Source organism: Aedes albopictus, chromosome 3 (assembly GCF_035046485.1).
Source record: "Aedes albopictus strain Foshan chromosome 3, AalbF5, whole genome shotgun sequence".
NCBI classification, from domain to species: Eukaryota; Metazoa; Arthropoda; class Insecta; order Diptera; family Culicidae; genus Aedes; species Aedes albopictus.
Window position 1 is genome coordinate 72,636,357 of NC_085138.1, and position 23,508 is coordinate 72,659,864.

General features: G+C 39.9%; 2 protein-coding genes across 3 annotated transcripts in view; one reads left to right on the top strand and one right to left on the bottom strand.

The window, feature by feature from the left end:
* Positions 1–23,508, top strand: part of LOC109399785 (synaptogenesis protein syg-1) — a 611,559-nt gene that overhangs the window by 141,046 nt on the left and 447,005 nt on the right. The gene's annotated exons all lie outside the window — the stretch shown is intronic.
* Positions 20,608–22,860, bottom strand: LOC115255259 (uncharacterized). Its single transcript, XM_029853212.2, has 2 exons — positions 20,799–22,860; positions 20,608–20,733 (listed from the first exon to the last, which is right to left on the bottom strand). The coding sequence occupies exon 1, from the start codon at positions 22,858–22,860 to the stop codon at positions 21,058–21,060; it is 1,803 nt and encodes a 600-aa protein (XP_029709072.2). The 3' UTR covers positions 20,608–20,733; positions 20,799–21,057.

The following is a 23,508-nucleotide window of genomic DNA, read 5'->3' on the forward strand; positions in this document are numbered from 1 at the left end:
TTGGAGATATTAACATTTTTGCGACTGTCGTACCTGATCACGCTAAATTTTCAACGTGTTTGTGCAAGATTTTTTTCCTTCTCTTGTTTTCAATCTGAGATAACTTTTCACTCGTTGCAAGAAAATCGATGAAATTTTCACCGTTAAAAGAGGACTAGTCTAGGATCAGACTGCTGTAAAAGAATGAAGATTGTGATCATTGAGAGCGTCCCTAGAAAATATGCCATGCGTCCGGATTCTAAGTGGACAATGCTTTATTTTTTAGACAACTAACTTTTGAACTGTCATATCAACCAGTGATCCGAATTACATGAAATTTTTAACGCTTATCAACAATATATTGATACTTGATACGACGCTATAAAATGCAATAATTTTTCACGATGAATATAGTTATACCGGTTTGACATTTTCACAATATAGAGGAAAATAAGTCAAATTTACAAGTTATTCTTTCATTCCATATAGGCTCTAATACATGTTATCAGAGATATCTTGAGAACAGAAGCAGAAAATTTTTGGATATCAACACTAAATTTTAATTACATTGATGGAAAAAATTTACATTTTTTTCAACAAAGATCCAAAAGTTTCAATCCATGATAACTTTTTCCAACGTCCAACAAAATACCTATGTTTTAATGACATGAGAAGCATCAATGTGTTGTTGATAAATGTTCAGAAGTTTATTAAATTCGGTTCATTGGTTTCCGAGATATAACAGTTTAAAAATAAGTTGTCTAAAAAAAATGTGTTTTACGAGAACGATTCTAGCTTCGCAAAAGATTAACCAATCGAGCTCAAAATTGTACCAATGATGCACATGTAGTAGGTTAACAAACAGTCTAAATTTTAGAATTTTTGATGCGCTCTATGAAAAGTTACAGCGTTTTGAACTTTTTTGTGAGAGAAAAAAAAAGTTGCCTATCCCAAACATTTATGCCACCCACAGTATATTCAAAGTACAATTAAGCAGAAACTATAAAATTGAGATGGATGTACCTTTAGAATAACGACAAAAATATTTCAACTATTAGTTTTACCCACCATCATAATACGCTGTCACAGTGCAACGAAGAAATCTTTCTCTGTGGTTGTAAAATAAGATGCAGCAAATCGCACACATATGCTTGCATACTCCCTAGACGAAGACAATTGTAAACAAATGTATACGACGGGAAATAGTGAATGATTTGATTGCTTGAAGAGCTTTTTCTGCATTTTGCAGCAGTGAAATCCAACTTTGAAGTGCCATAGAGTTTTTGAGGGGAGTGAATTGAAGGTATCTGGTATCAGAAGGCCGGCTCCAGAGGCACGTTATCCTCCATTTGGGACATTTGTGCCATCGCCAAAATAATAGCCTATTTCATCATCTACTTACCTGAGGGAAAAGGAAGGAAATAAGGATAGGAATGGGGATAAGGACAGGTAGGGAAATAGGAAAAGTACCCTGGAAGAGGATACTAATGCATAAGCGTACCACAATGGGTTTAAACAAAGCCCTGAAAAGGGCACTGTAATAACGCATAAAGCGAAAGAGAGCCTATAGCTCTTTACCACAGCGGGTTAAGAACAACAGAATATCCTGAATATTCAGGTCTCTGAAGTCAGTTTCACTTAATAAGTGTTTACCGAATACTCGGAAACGCAGTTGCGCAAAAACTGGACAGTTACATATCAAATGATACGAAGTTCCATAATCGGATTCACAGCTATCACATGCAAATGAATCCGCTTGCTGAATATTCGCCATGTGATAGCTGAGTCGGCAGTGGCCAGTCAATGCTTTGACCAAAATGCTGCAATTCTGCTTTGACAGATTAGTAAGATACTTCGCCACCCTTGGAGATGGCTCAGTACAATACAATTTGGTTTGACGACATGACTCCAAACTATTGCAGTATTGTCTGTGTTGAGTAGCAGCCCAGGTGTGAATTTGAAGCTTTACCCAACACTTCGATATCGGAATAGCTGGCTCAGGGCCAATGAAGTCATGTGATGCTCCAGTGCGAGCTAACTCATCAGCTAATTTATTTCCAGCGATGGAAGAATGTCCCATACAAGGTGAACAGCGTTTGCTGAATTCAGCCCCTCGATTTGAGTTCGACAAGCGATAACTATCTTCGACCTGGAGTTGGCCGAAGCAAGTGCTTTAATAGTAGCCTGGCTATCTGAACAGAAGTATATTACTTTGCCCATTACGTGCTGCTGAAGTGCTGATTGCACTCCACACATAAGAGCAAAGATTTCGGCCTGAAAAACGGTGCAGTGTCTACCAAGTGAGTAGACAGATACAGGCTTAGCTCACGAGAATAAACACCAGGATTGTGCGATATTTGCCAGAAAACCGTTCGCCAGAAAACCATTCGCCAGAATGACAAACGCCAGAAAACCATTTGCCAGAATGTACCATTTGCCAGAATACTATTTGCCCGAAAGTACCATTTGCCAGAATGTACCAATCCCCAGAATTTAATATTAAATATTAAATTCTGGGGTTTGGTACATTCTGGCAACTGGTACTTTCGTGCAAATAGACATTTTCTCCATTTTCTAAGAATTAATTGAAACTGAAGATGTGGTTTTGAGAATTTGGTGGATATATTTCAGTCCATTAACATAAAAAATGTCGTCAGTTTCAATCTTTTACAATAATTCAATATGTTCACTGCTAGGATGATCTCTTGGTTTATTTCTATAAAGGACGACTAGGGCTAGAACAACGAAAACAACTGGAAATGATTCACCGGTAGTTATTGAGAAAAGGAAAAATCGATGAAGAGAAATTGATCATTGCAGATACGCCTGTATGATACTAAGCGCGAGACTTCGATTTAACTAGGCTAGAAGTGCATAGGTCTACAAACATCTGGTATGCATTACGTATGGTGAAAATACTGCTGACTGAAGTCCATTAGGCCGAATATTCAATGGGTAGAATGATGACCACGAATCGCAATTCAGTGATTATGGAACAGGAATCGGAACGGTTTCTTAAGTTTGTTCGGTTCTCCAAAAATTAGCTGATGCTTCTATAATATTAAAATTGCCTTATTGTTATACAACAATTAATGTCAAAATCTAGTCTTACTAATTAAGAAGAACAGCCAATGATTAAAAGAAGGCAAAATTCACTAGTTGAAGATCATCGGTTTCGGTGCAAAAAACTATTTTTATACAACAAAGCTATTCTCTCTAGTTCAAATAGTGAATTTTTCCTTCTTCCAAACACAGGCTGTTCTTTCTAGTTTCATTGCAAGACTAGTTTTTGGCATAAATTGATGATTATGTTAGAACCATGAAACAATATTGATATAGCGGAACTAATAGTTTAATTATTGAAAAAAAATACCAGATCTTAAACCCGTATATTGTTCCTATATTTAAAAGAAGGAAAGATTCATGGGTAAAATACAGTAGCTCCAACTTCAACAATTATTTTAACAGCATAAAAGGAGAAAACGAAAAAAATATTCCCATTCGGCAAAATAACTTTTTGACCTAATGAACTTCGACCTAATGACATTCGACCCAACGGCCTTCAGTCGAATGCCCTAACACCATTGATATTAAGGACAAGGTATTTGGAGTACATAGCTCAAAATTTAGAGCACCATTTTTTAGAACCGTTGAACGGATTTGGATTAAAATGCATCACGCTTATTGTTCAGTGGTTGTCAACAGCGTGATGTATTTTCATCCAAATCCGTTCAACGGTTCTAAAAAAGGTTCTCTAGAAATTTTGAGCAATGTACTTCACATACCTTGTCCATAAGATTCTACAACAGTTGCCGGAGTGCCATTAGGCGCTGTCCATAAACTACGTAGACTCAATTTTGGCAATCTCAGACCCCCCCCCCCCTCCCCCCTCGTAGACTTTCGTTCATAAGAAAATTTTCGAAATTTGTAAGGACCGTAGACTTTGGTCAGACCCCCCCGTCCCCCCTCAGAGTCTACGTAGTTTATGGACAGCCCCTTAGCTGTAATACCATAAGCCCAAATATGTTAAGTTCACATGTTACAATCACCTTGATAAGAGAATACATTGGTTAGAAATGGCGCAAATAAACATCTAGAAAGAACAGCAGAAGATTAAAAGAAGGAAAAAACGCTGATGGAATTATTAAAATTATTTTCCTCAAGAACAAGCTTTTTATAACATTTGATCAAGTGATATTCGGCCTAATGGTACATTCAAGCTTGTGATATTGGGGGTATTGATATTCGGGCAGTGACAGTCAGCCTAATGGTAGGTATAGGTAAAACCGTCACTTAAGTTATTATTTCTGTGTATTGTACTCGTTGCTCCAAAAGGTTTTTGTTTATGGTATTCGATCCACTTAAGTTTTTCCGGGTAATTTTGCAGTTTGGCGCAAAAGTTATTATTTAAAGTGATCATGTTATTGTCAAAAATAAGCTTATATAAATAATTACTTTCAATTGGAAGAAAAGAATCTTTGAAAAATATAAGTTAAGCCTAAAATTTCATATCAGTAAAATCTGGAAAGCACATCCTATGTGTTGAAGAAAGGAAAATCTTTGATGAGTATTGATCAAATTCCGTCAAAATAATATTTGATCAATTGGATCCACATCATGATCAACTTGTCCACAAGACAAATTTGTGGAATTTTTCTGATTAAAAAGATAAGCTGTTGTGCGCAATAAAATAATAAAATAACATAAAAGATTTAATGTACCGTCGTGCGGGGCTTCTTTATACACTTTTTAATGGTTTTTCAACTTTATGACATTATAACTCCCAGAGTAGTGAACGTATTTCCACAATTTTTACACATAATAATTGTGAGTATGTATGTAGGATACATGCAAAATTTGAACTAAATCCATCCATAAACAAAAAAGTTGTCCATACATCAATCGGAGACATATCATATAGAACCAGAGGGGGGCTACTTTGGACATTCATAATTAAAACAAAACTGCAGTTAAAATTCCGGGTTTATTTAGAATACTACTTTGTACCAATACTGTTGTATACTATATCATACATTATTTCAATAAATATATGCGTTTTTAGGTGGTTCTGTTCTACCTTTGGTTTTATGAGCAGCGTGATATTTTAATATAGACTAAAAGGCTGTCTGGGGGCCATCATTCCATTATTTAGGTGAAACGGTCATTTATATTGTGTATCCATACAAATATTCGATTGTTTATGCTACGTCGATACTTCTTGCACGAATTGAGCAACCCTCTGAAATTTATGAACTGCAAAAACAATGCTCACAGAGCAAATGTTCTGATACGTTATGTATATTTTTATGATTCATTCGATGTTTTTTCGCCTCCTGATAAGCAATAAAGAGTTTGTTTGAAAAACAATTTCAACCAAATGAAGGGGAAAATATTGCGTCATAATAGTCCCAAAGACATCAAACAGATTTGAACGATATTTCAAATTCAAAAAATCCATATTCAAAAGTGTCCAAAGTAGCCCCGTATTTCAAAAGTAGCCCCGCACGACGGTATTGTAAAGTTTGAAAGGATTGAGTTCACATCATTTTTTTGTTTCAGAATGATTTTCTATTCTTCAAACTACAGGCTTTTCTTTCAAAGTTACTCTAAAACCATGTCTTGTTTGCACTTACATCAGTTCCAATAATTTATTTAACTTTCGCATATAAATCTGAACAAAAATAAAATTTTACATTTTTTGATCGTTATCGTGGGCTAATCGATCCCAAACAAATAAAAAAACATGATTTACTTTTCTATAAGAATGTTTTAAATTATCATTAGTTTGGGAACACTTCTGGATTGAGAACTTTGGAAATTTCTGGGAAACGGTACTTTCTGGGGAATGGTTCTTTCTGGCAAACGGTTTTCTGGGAAATGGTTTTCTGGCAAATATCGCACAATCAACACCAGCACCTGCTCGACCTTCGAGAAGGGAGCCATCAGTGTAACATACGATGCCGTCTGAAATACTTCTTTCCAGATAACCAGATGTCCACTCTTCCCGGGAAGGGAATTTCGTGGAAAATGTCCTATATGGAAAATTACAAGCAATTGTAAGATCACTTGGAGCAAGGAGAATTTTGTACCAATTCACCAAAAGTGGAAACAACGAGGTGTGTGTTGATGTGCGGTTCACAGGAGTTTTCTCTAGTAGACCGAGTACCCGTAGACGGTAAGTGCAAGAAAGTGCTTCTTGTTTGAGATGAATGCATGTGTAGTGGAGAAATTATCAACTCGTAATGGAGTGAAATTGAAACTTGAAATTTAGTGTAATTCGATTTCCAGTGCTGAAGAGACTGATTATCGACAATTTATTCTCGGAATGTCTTCAATGAATGGCTTTTTTTCGTCTGATGTGACGGGAATTAGCGCATATGACAAAGTAGAGGTTTATCCTAGGTACACAAAAAAAATAACTTCGACTCGGAACGGGCCTTAATGTTTTCGAAATATGTAATCCCGGCAATTCGTCGAGCTTCAGAAGCATTTAACGTTATAACAAAGCAAGTAAATCTTCCCAGCCGGCTTCGCTTGCCCGCAATGTTGATCCCAAGTCGTGACAATCAACCGCACGCACTCTGTTTCAAACCAACCAGCCGTAAAAGCAAACTGCTTGTTTCTCCAGTTCTCTAGAAGTAAACAGGCAGAGATAACGGTGCTGGGCGCAAAGTAAACACACCATCTTGAAGTAGACGACCGGCGTCGACGTCGGGGTTGCTGCCGGGTGGCCGTACCGTGGAAACCGGTGAAAAATGTGACCAAATGACACACGCAGCAGCACACCCACTCGCTCGCTCGCTTGCTCGCCAGACATATTCAGCGGCAGATGTGTGTGGTGTCACGACGACGACCACCACCACCACCACCGTCACCGTCATCGTCGGCACTCGCGGAGGAAACTCGAATTATGTCACGATTCGTTAGGGTTTGTGGGCCGTGAAATTGAAATTAATCTTGTAGCTGAGTGCCTTTCGCCCATATGTTACGTTCCGTAGAATCTGATCAGCGGCTCGGAAAACCACACTCACCATCTGCCCGGGATGAGATTTCTGTTTCGGTTTCGGTTCCAGATTGGATGGGAATGTGTACACTTGTACACACGTGACAGTCAGTGCCGCCCGCCGGAAGGGTAATTTTTCCGACTCTGTGCGGTTCGCATCGATGGGAATGGTGACGGAACGGATGACACAGACTGAGACTGGTGATGACATGAAAATTATCTCCCACGGTTACGGTGGGGAAATCGAAAACATGGGGCCTGATGAATTTCTCGTTTTGAACTGAATTCTGAGATCCAGTGGAGCACCTTGACGAAGGGACGTTAGGCGATTGAAATCTGAAAATAGTGCTTTGGAGATTCTTAAATGGCTTAGAAAATTTTCGCATGAAGGATACTGAACGATTTAATAATGTTGACCCAAGTTTGCTGATTTTCAGGGACGCTTGTACATATTTTCTTCATTTCTTTTTCTAAAGTCCATCCGGACAGTAGCAATGCCTGTCTAAGAGTAACGTTGAGTGAGATATAGAGCAATGAAGCGGAAGTTTACGAATTTGTGAGCTCGTTTCATGCTATTGCTTCGCTGTGAAATTTTATGTAACTGATGTACATCGTTTGATATTTGATCTACATTTTCGAACTGCATTTAAAGTATATGTCCTCTCTAGTCTTCTTCTTGGTGTAACTTACACACTGAGACAAAGCCTGCCCCCCTGGTCACCAGAGAGTTCCAGATTTTTTTTTCAATCAACTATTCTGATAATTATAATTAGGGTTTTTATCCACAATGTTCAAACCATTTTTACTCGAGAACCACGGGAAATTTCACCAAGGATTTATCCAAGACAACCACTTCAATTTTGTCATATAATTTAATCAAATAATAAGCTTAGTTGAATGGCTAAATTTTGTGATGTTTATTCATGGAATACAAAAACAGCATGCCAAATTTTTCCAGAAATGCTGGAACCGGTTACGGTTGGGAAAAAGGAGTACTTTGTAGAACATATACTGCTATAGAGTGCAATTATGCACTAATGCTACACGAATTTTCACAAGTAAAGGGTATCCACGATGAAATTGGCACACAGAAAATATTGAATAACTTTTGATTACGTTCGCCAAAATAGCTAATTTTTTGAACATGAATAGTATATTATGTGTAGCTAATACCATAAAATTTTCATTAAAATCGGTTTAGTTTTGGCGCAGATAATGTCGAAATCATAAAATGAAATTTTAGAAAATTTGGGCACCCATTTCAAAAAAATTGCTTAGGCTATAACTTTTTTGTTACCTCATCAAAACGTTTGAAAATTTCACTCGATATTCTTAACATAGTATAATTTAAGTGGTAAAAATTTGATCGGAATCGGTTCAGTACTTTTTCTAATGAATATCCAAAGCTCAAATCGCTTCATGGTAAATTTTAGATACTTTTTTACCATTTTTAGTTCCACGTGCACTATTTTGACTGTAGAACTGGTAACACTGTCCCAATTTTTATAAAACTTTGACAGTGTAAAATTGTTGTATTAAACTGTTTACAGTGAAAATTTCAGCCATTTTGTTGACTATGTGCGACATATATGGCTATAACTTTTTAACGGTATGATTAAATTGAATGAAATTTTGACAAATTACTTCTGCATACATACTTTACGTACATAATTTTTTTTATTGAAATCGGTTCAGTATTTTTGGCGCCAGAGTTAAAACGGCAAAAAAGTGAAATTTTCCAAAATGTTTGTTTGCACAAGATTCTCAAGTGGCAATTCCCTTGTTTCAACGATATCTTCGCCAATAGCGGAGACTGGGGAGACTTGATCCCTTTTTCTTAATTTACCTGAAACTTTAAGAAAAAATACAAAACTAGATCCGATTTCCGTACAAAATGGCAGGTAAACATCTATTGCAAGTTAATACACAACAGAAGGCCTTTAAATTATTGTTAAAGTTTTCAAAACTGTGTTTTTATGGAGGCATGTCTTATGATGTATTTTTCAAAAATGGGTGACACTTGATCCCCCTTTGAGCACATGGTTTATTTAAAGGGAAAATAATTCCAGAGTCTTCATATTCATTTTCTTTTCGAGTTTTCTTGTATTTTCGTTGAATATGGAGTGTTTGAAATTGTAAGATTTCCTTAAATTTTTAAGGATATGCCGTATTTTTAAAATGGGGAGACTTGATCCCCTTTTACTTGGTTTGTACTAAAGTTATAATTATCTGACACATTTTATCGTTGAATAGACTAGAATTCCAAGTAAATAGAGGCTTCCGAATAGAATTTTATTTTTCACATGTATAATATGTGTGTAATCCTCGAGGGATCAAGTCTCCCCATGTCACTGTTGTGTATACTGAGCTGAATTAATCAAAGTACGTTAATAACAGCCTTATTTGGATAAATAAGTTTGAAAGTATTTTATTTAAACTATGTGCTGTGAAATTCTGACACGATTTGGTTCAATTTTCACAAAGTTATTGAGATTTTTCGGAATCCCTTAAAAGATGTCTGAAGGACTGAAAACTAACCATGAGCCGTTAAAAAATAATGCAATGTACAATCGAAATCACTTGTAGCCAAAACATAGTCGTTTGTCCAGGAGAAGTTTTGGAAAAAAAATATGCTAGAAGAAAAATGTTTTTGATTCCGAGCAAATATGGGGGGAACAAGTCTCCCCAGGGTCAATTCTCCTCAGTCTCCCCTACTCAACCGATTTTAATGAAATTTTCTGGTAGGGAATCGCGCCACTTGGGCGGTGGCTTCTATATTCGTCTGTTTTATACCATAACTCAGTAAAATTTGAACCAATTGACACAACTTTTGGAATGTGGTGAGATTGATATAGTATCTACCCGTGTACAACATTTCAAGTCAATTGGCTCAAAATTGACTGAGTTATAGTGGAAAACAGACGAATATAGAAGCCACCGCCCAAGTAGCGCGATACCCTATAAGCTACACATAATATACTATTCATGGTCAAAAAATTAGCTATTTTGGCGAACGCAATCAAAAGTTATACAATATTTTCTGTGTGCCAATTTCAATTTATTCATTTCAAACAAACGTCATGCTAAGAGTAAAATAACTGGGATTTATTTACGAATTCTTCCTCGAGAAATTTCTTCAGACATTTACTCAGGAACTTCTACAGGGATTCTTTCAGAAATTCCTCAAAGGACTTCTCCAGATGTTTATCCACCGTGAATTCTTCCATGGGCATCTTGCAGGATTCAGATAGTTTTTAAGGGTTTGTTCCAAGAAATGCTTCAAGAATTCCTCCCACGTTTCCTTCAGAATGTTTTACAGATACAGAAGTGGATGCATCGACGAACACCTCCAGGATTTTTTCATAGCTTTCTTCAGTGATTCCAGCATGGATTGCTCCAGAGAATTTTTCAATAATTCCTCTATGGATTTCACCAGACATTCCTCCGGGAATTTCTCCTGGGATATCTTTTGAGGTTCCTCCAGTGATTAATCCAGTGCATTTTTCAAGGATTCCTCCAGGAATTTCTCCAGGGATTCCCAAAGTAATGTCAACAGAAATTCGTTTAGGTATTCTTGCAAGTGTTTCTCCAGAGATTTCTTCAGGGATTTCTTCATATTTTTCTTCAATATTCCCACAAGAGATTGATCCAATAATTCAATCTGGAATAATTCCAAATATTTCAGCAGGAATATCTTCCAGAAACCCTAACAAGAACTTTTACCAGAGATTAGCTTAAAATTAATCCAGGAGTTCCTAAAACCATTGTACAAAACATTATTTTGGGAGTCCATCCAAAGATTCCAACAATAATTCGTCTAAAAATTATTGCAGACATAGATTCCTTCAAATTGTTTTCCTACAGAAATACTTCCAGTAATTTGTTAAGAAAGCTTTCCTGGGATTCCCTAAGGAATTCGCTATGGGATTGCTTCCAGGATTCCTCCAGAATTTCTCCAGGGAATCATCCGGGAATATCGTCTGTGCTTCTTTCAGAAACAGATCCAGGGATTATTTTGAAAATTCCTCCGAAATTTCTTTAAAGAACACTTTTTTGAATTCCTTTAGGAGTTCTCTTCTCTTGGAGTTCTTTCAGGAACTCCTCCAGAAATTAATTCAAAACCATCTCCAGGGACTGTTAAGGGAATCCCTGGAATTGCTTCCAGGATTCCTCCTGGGGTTTCTTCAGGAACTCCTGCAAGGATTGCTTCAGGAAATGCTACAGGGATTTCTTAAGTTTCTCCACGAACTCCTATTAGAATTCCTTCAAGATTTCTCCAAGGATTCCACCAGCAATTTCTTTTTGGAATTTCTCCACGAATTTTTTCAGAGATTCCTTTAGGAATTATTCCAGAGATTCCTCTGGGAATCGCTGCAGGGATTCCCCTAAAAATTCATCCAGGGTTTCCTTCAGAAATGCCTCTAGAGATTCCTACAGAAATTCCTCCAGGAATTCTTCTGTCAATTCCTCCAGGAGTATTTCTAGAGATTCCTCCGTTGATCCCTACAGTCATTCTTTAAGGATATCCTCCAGGGATTCCTCTAAAAAATTTTGTAGGGCTTAACTCGGGAATTCCATCTGTGATTCTTTCTGGATCAACTAATTTTGAAAAATCCCCCAAAGATTCTCCAAGGAACTCTTCTTAGAATTCCTCCAAAATTACTCCTTGTGTTTTTTAAAGAACTTCTCCAGGAATTAATTCAGAACTTCCTCCTGGAACTGTTCAGGGATTCCCTCAGTAATTCCTCTTGAAATTGCTTCCTGGATTTCTTCTGGAGTTTCTTCAGGTACTCTTTTCTCTAGAATATGTCCAAGAATTCCATCTGCTATTTCTTCAGAAATTATTTCTGGTATACCATAACAGGAACTTTTTCAGGGATTTTCCAGGGATTTGTCCACGAAAGATCCAAGGATTCCTTCAGAAATCCCTTCATGGGTTTCTCTAGAATTCCTTGGAATTCCTCCAGAAATTTCTCAAGAAATTCCTCCGGGAATTTCTCAGAGATTTTTTTCAGAAATTTCTTCCAGAGCTCCTCTGGAGATTCTCTCAGAAATTCATCCAGTAATTGTTGCAAAAATTCCTCCAGATATTCCTCCAGAAATTTCTTCAAGAATTCCTCCAGCAATTTCCAAAGGAAAACCTCCAGAGCTTTATCGAGGAATTCCTCCAGGAATTATTCCAAGAATTTCTTCAGGAATTCCTCCAGCAACTTCTCTAGGAATTTATCAATGAATCGCTCCTGGACATCCTTCAGAAATTATGTCAACAATTTCTCCAGGATTTTTTTTTCAGAAAATCTTCTTAGGATTTTTCCAGAAAATCGTCTGAGGATTTTTTTCAGAAATTCTTCCAGGAAACTCTTCAGGAAAACCCTCAGTTATTTTTCAGGGATTTCTCCACGAATTTCTCCAGAGATTCCTCCAGGAAATCCTCCAGCAGTTCCTCTAATGATTCTTCCAGCAAATCCTCTTGGGATTTCTTCAGAAACTCTTCCTAAAATTTCAGGGGGAATACCTAAATGAATTTTTCAGGGATTCCTCCAGGTATTCCTCCAGAAATTTCTATCAATATTTCTCCTGGCACTTTAGGGATTCCTCCGAGGATTTCTCCAGGAATTCCTCCATAAATTACACTAGAAATTCCTCCAGGATTTTCTCAAGAGATTTTTTTTTTAGAAATTGATAAATAATAGAAAAGAAAAAGAAATCTCCCAAAATGCCTCTAGAACTTCATCCAGTATTTTTTTTTCAAGAATTCCTGTAGTGATTCCTCCAGAAAATCCATAATTGATTCCTCCAGCAGGATTTCATCCAGGAATTTCTCCAGGAACTCCTGTGACTCCTCTATTACCGTAGAATTTCTTCATGCTTCAAAAAATTACGTCAGGAATTCCTTCAGGTATTTTTCCAGGAATTTCTCCTGAAATTCCATCAGGAATTGCTTCAGGGATTCCTCCAGAGATTTCTCCAAGAATTTCTCCAGGGATTCCTTCAGGGATTTCTTCACAAATTTCTTCAAGGTTTTCCCCAGGGATTCCTTCAGGAATTTCTCCGAGGATTCCGCTACAAATTCCTCCACGAATTTCTCAAGGAATTGTTTTTTTTTTAGAAATAGAAAAATAACAGAAATAGAAACAGAAATCTCCCAGAATTCCTCTGGAGATTCCTCTAGATATTCATCCAGTAATTCTTTCAAAAATTCCTCTAAAAAGTCCTCCAGCAACCACAGGAATACCTCTAGGAATTTCTTCATTCATTACCTCAGGATTTTATCCAGGAATTTCTCCAGGAAATGTCCCAGGAATTTCTTCCGGAATTTCTCCAAGAATTTTTCCAGGAGTTGCTTCTGGCATTCTTTGGAAATTATGTCAGCAATTCGTCTAGGAATTCTGTCCAGGAATTCCTCTAGGCTCTAGGGATTTCTCCACAGATTATTCTGGGAAATTCTCCAACAATACTTTTAGGAATTTTTCTGGAATGCCTCCAGACATCCCTCCAGGAATTTCTAAAGAGATTCATCCAGGAATTGCTTCAGGGATTCCTCCAGGGGTTTCTCCACGAATTTCTCCAGGGATATTCCTAGAGGTTCCGCCTGGGAGTTCTTCAGAAATTCATTCCAGGGGTTCTTCCAGAAAATTTCTCCAGCAATATCTCCCAGTGTTGCGCTGGAGATTTTTCCAGGAATTCTTCAAGGGATTACTCCAAGAATTCATCTAAGAAAATTCTCAAGGAATTCCCGCTAGGCCTCATCCAAGAATTGCTCTAGGAATTACTCCAAGAATTTGTTCGGTAGTTTCCCCAGGCATTCCTCCACGATTCTCTCTAGAGATTTTCCCATGAATTGTCTCACGGATTCCTTCAGGAATTTCTCCAAGGATTCCTTCCGAAGATTTCCTCTATGAATTCCTCAAGAGAATGCTTACGAAATTTTTCTAAGCATTCCTCGCAGAAATTCTCCAAAATTACCCCCAAGGAAACCTCCAGAAATTTATCTAGGATTTCCTCTTAAGATCTCTTCAGAAATTTCACTAGGTATTCATCCTCTAATTTATCCAGGAATCCCTCCAGGTATATTTCCAGAAATTCTTCCAATGACTCCTTCGGGAATTTTTCCAGCGATTCCATATGGCTTCCTCTAGGCATTCCTGTAGGAATTGCTCCGTGGATTCATCTAGGTGTTTCTTCAGGAATTTTTCAGGAAGTCTTTTAGGGATTGCTCCGGGAATTCCTCAAGTGATTTTTTTTAGAAATTCCTCTCAGGTTCTCTTCAAAAGTTCATTTAGGAATTCCTTCGGAAATTTCAGAAGTCCTTCAATCATCTTTTCAGGGATACGCAAGAACTTCTCCAGGATTACCTGATGATTTATTAGATTTTTTTTCAAGAATTTCTGAAGAAATTCCTCCAGCGAACAGAATGGGAAGATTATTTAAAAAGATCGCATACAGGAAACAGGAAATTCTTGGTTAGTTCTCAAAAGAGTTCGTAATTTCCAAAAGAGTTCAGCTATAATTTCTTATGAATGTTTTGTAGACATTAACAACAAATCAGAGCATGAGTAAATAAAAAATCTTATTCTTCTAGAAATTGGTCATCGCTACCAGCACCAAGTTGATTTGTGTAGATCAGGCGAACTTTTTTTAACATATTGTACAAATTCAAGGGTTAAATAATATTTTTAGAGATAATGTTATTATATTCAATTTCATCGTAGTGCGTTTAGTTATAAAAGCTAGTAGGTAGAAATTTGCCAAGGGTGCATGCCACCACCCCCCTTCCTATCTGACCGAAAAACTGGCTACGCCCTTAATTTCCCTGAAGAAATGTTCCTTGAACGGGAATGTAAATGTGGTCCGCTGTCGACCTGCCGTCAATAGAGCCTGCTTGATAACTTCTCACAATACCGTACCGTGGTGATCGTCCGTACCGTACATTAATCCTTAATGTACGCACTACCCTTCCTTTGTAGTGACTTCTAAACTGTTCACTCATTTCAAGACCAATAAGTCAAAATGTCGTCCTATCCTCAGAAATACTCATTCAAACTCTTCATAGTCTGTCATTGACTTCAGCCCATTCAATGTCAAACTAAGAAAACTTCCCCAACCTTTCTCCCGTCAAATCCTGATTGGCAAACTCTCTCAGTGTACCGCTCGTAAATTATCATATTTACACGAACGCAATAAAACTGACACCAGTCATGTTTAAGTGCCATAAATTTTGGCTGTTCCGCAGTTCTACTACCCCAGTGTATCGTCGTGCACCGCACCACTGGGACACGCTTCGAAAGAATACTGCCACCGCTATGTAGGATCGCGCTACTTGGGCGGTGGTTTTCTTCGTCTGTTATTTTCGTCTGTTTTCCACTGTAACTCGGTCAATTTTGAACCGATTGACTTGAAATTTTGTACACGGGTAGATACTATACCTATCTCACCGCATTCCAAGAATTGTGTCAATTGGTTCAAGATTGACTGAGTTATAGTGGAAAACAGACGAATATAGAAGCCACCGCCCAAGTAGCGCGATTCCCTACCTAGTGTGTAGCAGCAAACCGGAGAAAGTAATCCGACCAAATGGCTTTCCTCCTCTTTCGGAGGGATGCGATTCTATGTTTGGGTGCACCCTTCCTTCCGCCATCCTTCACCAAACTTCAGCAGGGACGAAATTTCGTTTTTCCGTAGAGCTGCAAGCTCGATTTCCAATGTTCAAGTGACGTATGGCAACTCGTGCTGGGAGATGTGTTTTTCCTCCCGGAGCTGATACGATGGATCAATTGCAGTAATAATTTGTTGATTTCTGGTGTCGGATCCGGCTTGAGTGGAGTTTTACATTGTAGAACACAACCTGTCCGGCGTCCAACCAAACCCGATGGAAATCGATATGGCATGAAGTCGTTGCAATAAAAGCCAACCATCAATCAGCCGTCGACGTCGAAGGAAGCGCATTTCACAAGTACCTACAGCGAACCCACAGTAATGGTTGCAATTTGTACATCACTTGGCTGATAGACAAGCAAATGCAAAGTTAGCTCAATGCTATTGGTGAAGTCCAACGACTCTGATCGATTACTACCAGTTGAATTCCAGAAGCAGTTTTGGCAGGATTACTAGTTATAAGAAATTTTAGTTTAAATAAAATGTCTAGCAGCTTGAAACTGTTGAACAAGGAGCGTAAGTGGTTTTGATGGAACAGTTCCTCAATTAGTTTTGAACATATTTCAAACATAAACATAATCATAATGAACTGAAGATATTGAAGATATTGAAGGTGATGAAAGCTCTGTAAAACAAACAAAATTTCTAGAAGAGCATGCCTTAAACCAGAGCAACTATAGAAAACAATAAAAAATGGCATCACTGGAGATTGTGGGAACAATATCAGCCAGCGTAATAAAAAAAAACTACATAGGCGCCGTCCACAAATTACGTAACGCTCTAGGGGGAGGGGGGGGAGTACGGCCAAGCGTTACGGTTCATACAAAATTTTTAGGATTTTCATACAAAAAAGCGTTACGGAGGGGGGAGGGGGGGGGTCGAAAGATGCCGTTTTTAGCGTTACGTAATAAATGGATGCTGCCATACAGTAAACATTGACAGACACCCAACATCGTGTTGCACTTTGCAAAACGCAAACTGCCATACCAGACTGCTATTGATTGCAATGCGTCACTGTCGATTGAGTGTAATGGCACAGTGTAGTAGGTACGCTAACAGGATTTCTATTACAGTGACTGGATCGTCGATGCGCCATCATCAGTCAGTGGTTGGAATCGGGCAGCGTCGATTGTCACTACCGATAGGGGCTGTCCATAAACCACGTGGTCATTTTTTTGGGACTTTTCAACCCCCCCCCCCCCGCGTGTTCATTTGTCCATACAATTTTTTTTTGTCCATACAAAATGGTCATTGGCCGAACCCCCCCCCCCCCCCCCCCCCCCCCCTCATGACCACGTGGTTTATGGACAGCCCCATAGGAATGATGCGAAATCGATTTCGGGTACCGCGGAATTTGCATTTCCAAAGACTTTGAAATGCATTTTCTGTTTGAACTCTGCGCCAGTTCTGCACACTTGATTTACACCAACACAATCATAGTATATATATGTAGTTTTCCTATATCATCTGGAATAAGGATGTTGGAATGTCCTTAACTCTCGAGCGGTCGCGCTGTCGTATTTTGTACAACACATTGAAATATTCTCGCTTTTTTGTATTCAACATTAGCGTGATGCTGACGGAGGTGGCCAACCACGCGAACAACGGAAAGTTAGTCATTTCAAGCTTTCCAAAAAACCGGGCCACAGTGACACATTGAACATGCAAAGATAATTTCGCGCAGGTGAAATCACCCCAGTAAATACCACTTTGGACGCTGTGTGTGACATTGAGGTGAGATTTTTTGACAGTACGAAATGTTATTCAGGATATTTCAATACCCAGCTAGAGTAGAATAGTTACCGCAGACAACCAGGGGCCGCATAAGAAAGCACACATTACATCGGATAAAGTAATATTTTATGTTACTATCGCATACATGTACGGCGGAACAATTTTCATAGAACTGCATCGAACGATTGCGATCTCTTTAAGACTTTTAAGAGTACAAATCGAATCATATGAGGCATGACTACAAAGCAAAAAACTATGAACATAACTTATCCGCATAAACATACCTACCTTACTTATGTGGAGCGGACCTGGTGTGATGGTTGAAGCACGTGACTATCACGCCGAGGACCTGGGTTCGAATCCCACTCCCGACAAACTCACAAAATGTGGATTTTCCTTCGGAAGAGAAACAAAGCATAGGTCCCGAGTTGAACTAGCCGAGGGTTAAAAATCTCGTTTAAACCGAGGATCAAAAAAGTACTTACCTTACCGATTAGGCTAAGGCCGGGGTGGCCTCTGCTGTCCATAGTAGCCGTCTCTATTCCACTCGGTCCATGGCTGTTTGTCTCCAGTTCCGCACTCTGCGTAGGGTCCTCAGATCGTCCTCCACTTGGTCGACCCACCTAGCTCGCTGCGCTCCACGTCTTCTTGTACCGGTCGGATGACTCTCGAGAATCATTTTAGTCGGGTAGCTATCCGACATCCTGATGACGTGATCCGTCCACCGTAGCCTCCCGATTTTCGCGGTATGGACGATGGTTGGTTCTTTCAGCAGCTGATGCAGCTCGTGATTCATTCGCCTTCTCCAAGTCCCGTCTTCCATCTGCACTCCGCCGTAGATGGTACGCAACACCTTCCGTTCGAAAACTCCAAGGGCGCGTTGGTCCTCTGCACGTAGGGTCCGTGTTTCGTGCCCATAGAGAACTACCGGTCTAATCATCATTTTGTAGATAGTTAACTTTGTGTTACGGCGAACTTTATTCGATCGTAGAGTTCTGCGGAGTCCAAAGTAGGCACGATTTCCTGCCACAATGCGCCTCTGAATTTCTCTGCTGGTGTCGTTGTCGTAAGTCACAAGTGAGCCCAAGTACACGAATTCTTCAACCGCCTCGATTTCATCACTGTCGATATAAATTCGGGGTGGCGGGCGAGCTGATTCCTCCCTGGAGCCCTTTGCCATTATGCACTTTGTCTTAGACACATTAATGAGTAATCCGATTCGTCTGGCTTGGTCGGATGTACGTTTCCGCCATCGTCTCAAATTTGCGAGCAATAATATCAATATCATCAGCGAAACCAAGCAGCTGAACAGACTTCGTGAAAATTGTTCCACTCGTGTTTATCCCCGCTCTCCTTATTACACTCTCTAAAGCAATGTTGAACAGCAAGCACGAAAGACCATCGTCTTGCCTTGACTCCCTGTGAGAGAGTCAAAAAGACTCGAGAGTGCCCCTAATACTCGAACTATACGCACATCACTCGATCCTTCGTTGCCTTGATCAACCGTGTCCGGGAATCCGTATTCGTGCATAATCTGCCATAGCTGTTCTCGATCGATGTGATGTGATGTGATGTGTGGGCACGTTGTATTTGTGGCATTTCTGCAACACCTGGCGGATGGCGAACATCTGGTCCGTTGTAGCGCGTTCGCCCATAAATCCAGCCTGATATTGCCCCACGAACTCTGTTGCAATCGGTGATAAAAGGCAGTATAAAATTTGAGAGAGTACCTTGTAGGCAGCGCTTAGTAGTGTGATCGCGCGATAGTTCCCGCAATCCAACTTGTCGCCCTGTTTATAGATGGGACATACGATACCTTCCATCCATTCCTCCGGTAATATTTCCTCCTCCCAAATCTTGGTAATGACCCAGTGTAGTGCTCTCACCAGTGCTTCTCCACCGTATTTTAGAAGCTCGCTTGGTAGTTGATCTGCTCCAGCAGCTTTGTTGTTTTTCAACCGGCCAACCTCCTCCTCAAACTCTTGAAGGTCAGGGGCCGGAAGTCTTTCGTCCTGTGCACATACTCCTAGATCTGTTACCACGCCACCTTCGGTACTTGCAGCGTCGCCAATGAGGTGCTCATCGTAATGTTGCCGCCACCTCTCGACCACCTCACGCTCGCTCGTGAGAATATTCCCGTGATTATCTCAGCACATGTCGGATTGTGGCACGAAGCCCCTGCGCGAGCGGTTGAGCTTCTCGTAGAACTTTCGTGTGTCCTTAGTGCGGTACAGCTCTTCCAACGCTTCGCGATCTCGTTCTTCCTGCTGGCGCTTCTTCATCCGAACGACTGAATTCTGCCTGTTCCGCGCCTGTTTGTAACGTGCCTCATTCGCTCTCGTACGGTGTTGCAGCATTCTCGCCCATGCTGCATTCTTCTCGTTTTTCAACTGTTCACATTCGCCGTCGTACCAGTCGTTTGTGTGATTCGGAGTCGCCAAGCCTAGTGCTGTAGCCGAGGTACTACTTTGGCGGATCGGATGTCCCTCCAGCCATCTTCAAGTGTAGCTGCGCCAAGCTGCTCTTCCGTTGGTAGCCTCTTTATCTGGAGTTCAAATTACTATTCGAAATATTTCTACAGAAATTTCTTCAAGGATTCGTACACGTAGGACCAACGACCATTTCGGATAATCACGTTGTAAGATCGAAGATACTCCATGCCGTGTTCTTGACTGCACCGATCCTCATGAAATTTTGCAGTTGAAATGAACATATCTTATGATGTTATCAGGCCAAACTTGAGCAATTTTAATGTACCTATTACAGAGTTACAGCCTTCTGTGTACCGATTATTGCGGATACAGGCTTTAACTAAACCTATGTTCTATTGTTGTCGATTTCTACTAGGAATATTATAATCAACCGAAAAGCTACGAAGTCTACGTGTTTAATTACGGTGATTCATAATATCGGAAACAACCCCTCCACTCCCGTTGGTTCGAAAACCAACACTTACGTTTTGTAATGCTGGTTTTGTGGGTGGACATGCGGTTAGCGGCATCAGCCGTCAAGGCGTTTCGTAAGCCTCGGAGTGTGGGTTCGATTACCACTCCAGTCGGTGAAAGCTTTTCGTCAAACCACTTGGTGTTTCGTGTGTTGTCCATTGTCTCATGTTTGTGATCGATCAGTCTATGCAACCTCTGGTTGATAACGGTGTAATGTCGTTTTTATTGATTTCAAACGAGTGGCTAACATTTTCCGTCCTTTAAGATTTAAGATGTAATTTTCAGTTTGCGTAACATTTTCGACTGGAAGTTTAATGTTTGGGAGATTTTGGCTTTCTCAGTCTAGGGAATCCAAACGATTAAATTGGCATTGCCCGACGTTTCGGCCTAATTTATTTGGCCTTTTTCAAGGGTAAACTAAAAGAGAACAGTTTTACAATTAGGGACATGTACAAAATAATGTTAACATTTAAGGAACCTACGCTGTCTATCGTTTTTTGTTATAATTTATAACTAGTGCCACAGTTTCTTTTGGAGCTTCTTGTAGCATTTCTACACCTGTAATATGGGATTTAGTTTTGTTGTTTTTGTAGGGAGTTTTCTAAGTAGACTTACATATAGATTTTAGGCGAATTTTACAATAATTTTGGGAAGGGACGTAGACACTGCTTTCGCACATCCATCAACTCACTTGGTACTATTGGTTGATAACGGCTATTTTGAAGGTTAGTGGTGAGTTGGCTATGTTGATTCATTTATAGCTTGTTCCCTGTCTCTGCGAGAGTTTTGATTTTTTATAGTATGCGAAATACCAGCGTATGTCGTATTTAATCCATCAACATCTGTTCTAAAATTTACCGTATTGGGAGTATTGGTGATATGGCACATCTCTAATATTGGTAGTGCTGTTGATTTATACGTACGGTCAATTATTGTGGTGTTGGCTAGATTGAATGTGTGTTGGTTTTCTACGATGTGTTTAACAAGAGCTGTTGTTATCTGTATGTTACAATTTTGGGGTGATGTGTTTTGCATATGTATTGTTTTGTTTATATTTGATTTGTGACCAGCTAATCGTTTTTTAAGATGATTTGTGGTCATTCCTATATAAACATTGTCGCAGTCCGAGCAAGGAATACTGTAGATGATGTTGTGTTGTTCAAGTGGTGGGATGGGATCTTTTACATTTTTGAGGAGATGTTTGGTGCATGTTACGGTTTTTGCGGCGATTTTCACTAATGGGTAATCTTTTTTTAGGATTTCGGCAAGTGTTCGGCTCAGGATGGGGATGTTTGGCACTGACCTATAGATTGTTTCGGACGATTGGTGATGTGATTCGTGGTTGGAGGCGTTGGGCTGTACTCTACTCGTTGATGTTGGCTGTGATAGGTCTTGCATTGGTGACGACATTGATGATGCTGAGGCTGGTACAGGCGGTTGAGATGGAAGTGGTGGCGTTGGAGGCGGAGGTGGAGGAGGCGGTGGTGTTGGAGGTTGTGTTGACGGTGGCGGCGGTGGGATGGTATGCGCTTGTGCTATAGGCATTGTGGGCGGTGTGGCTATGTCTGTCGTTGATCGTGTGAGGAGTCTATTGATCAGAGATGAGGGGTAGTTGTTCTGGCGGAGGACTTGGAATATTATTTGTTTTTGCTGGTCGATTGACGTGCTGGTTGTCAGGCTGGTCACACGTCGGATGAAGTTGGTCGCGACATTTATCTTCATACTCGTTGGATGGAAGGATAGATAGTTAAGTAGCCTTCCTGATGCGATGGGCTTCGAGTACCAACTGGTTCTCAATGATTGATCTGCATTCCATATGACTAGTGTGTCCAAGAATGGTAGTGATCGGTCCTTTTCAACTTCTACAGTGAACTGCAGGTGTGAATTGTAATGGTTGAAGGTATTGAGTATATGTTGTACTAGCGTTGCTGGTAGCACCAGGAACAGATCGTCGACGTACTTTTTGAGGATTGGTATGTTGTTTTTGAGTTTTCCAGTGACATCGTTGAGCAAATCCTCCATGACGTAGTCAGCCAGAATCGGGGATAACGGGCTACCCATAGCAGTTCCAAAGGTTTGTAGGTAGTACGTGTCTCTAAAGCGGAAATAGCTGCTGTCCACACATAGCTCGATCATCTCCAGGAAAAGATCCAGATTAATGTTGGTTCCTTGCTTAATGTCATCCCAGCGGAAAATGATGCTTCGCATGATCAGCTCCTTCGGTATTTTAGTGAAGAGGGAGACGACATCGAAAGAGACCAGAATGTGGTCATCCGGAATCGTAGTTTCATTAATGAATTTCGCAAACGAAAAGCTGTCGACGATATTGTACTGGCTTGTGAAAGTGCGTTGAAGAATGCTGGCGATGTATTTTGACAGCTGGTATGTCGGAGCTGTTATTGTGGGAACCACTGGTCGTAGCGGCAAGTTTGGCTTGTGCGCCTTTGGTTGTCCATATATGCGGGGGCATGTGGAGGTTTGGGTTTGTAGCGTTGAGCGGGTTTGCTTATCGATCAGCCGTAGGTCAGTTAGCCGTTTGACCATATTGTTCGTAGATAGATGAATGCCACTCGTTTTCAGTGCTATACTTTACGCCTTCAGGATTAAAAATATTGTTTTTTCAAAAAATCCCAGAAATCTACATTATGTATAATTTCAAAGTTGATACTTGTATGGAAACAGTTTTTGTAATCATTTTGGTACTCGGGAATCTAAAAATCTAGTGAGATGTTTTTAATTTACCTGTATTCGAAACAGTGGAGGCCGCATTATCACCGCACGTTGCTTGCTGGATTCTGCCTCGCAACAAAGCAAAACAAAACGGAATCTCGTCCGGTGGCTCTGTACCCTGAGCAAGGACCAGGACCTCGTCCGGCGATTCAATAGCAAGTTCCGGTCGCACATAGCCCTGGACTTATGATGACCAGACGAACGCAACAATCCAGTACTAGTACCTAGACTAGTACTATGTATGTCACGCTGTTCTTTCGTTGATGCAATATCAGTGAAGCGATGCTTGCCCATAAGAAAGACTGGATGTTTCTTGTTGTAATGGATGCGAGCGTTGTGCCACCGACCGCCGAGACGACTCATATCATTCATCAATTGTTGACACAGGAACCAGAATCGTAACAGCAAAAAAATGGCAAAGCGAATGGCTCGATCTTTCGGTGAACTGTCTGTATTGGCGTT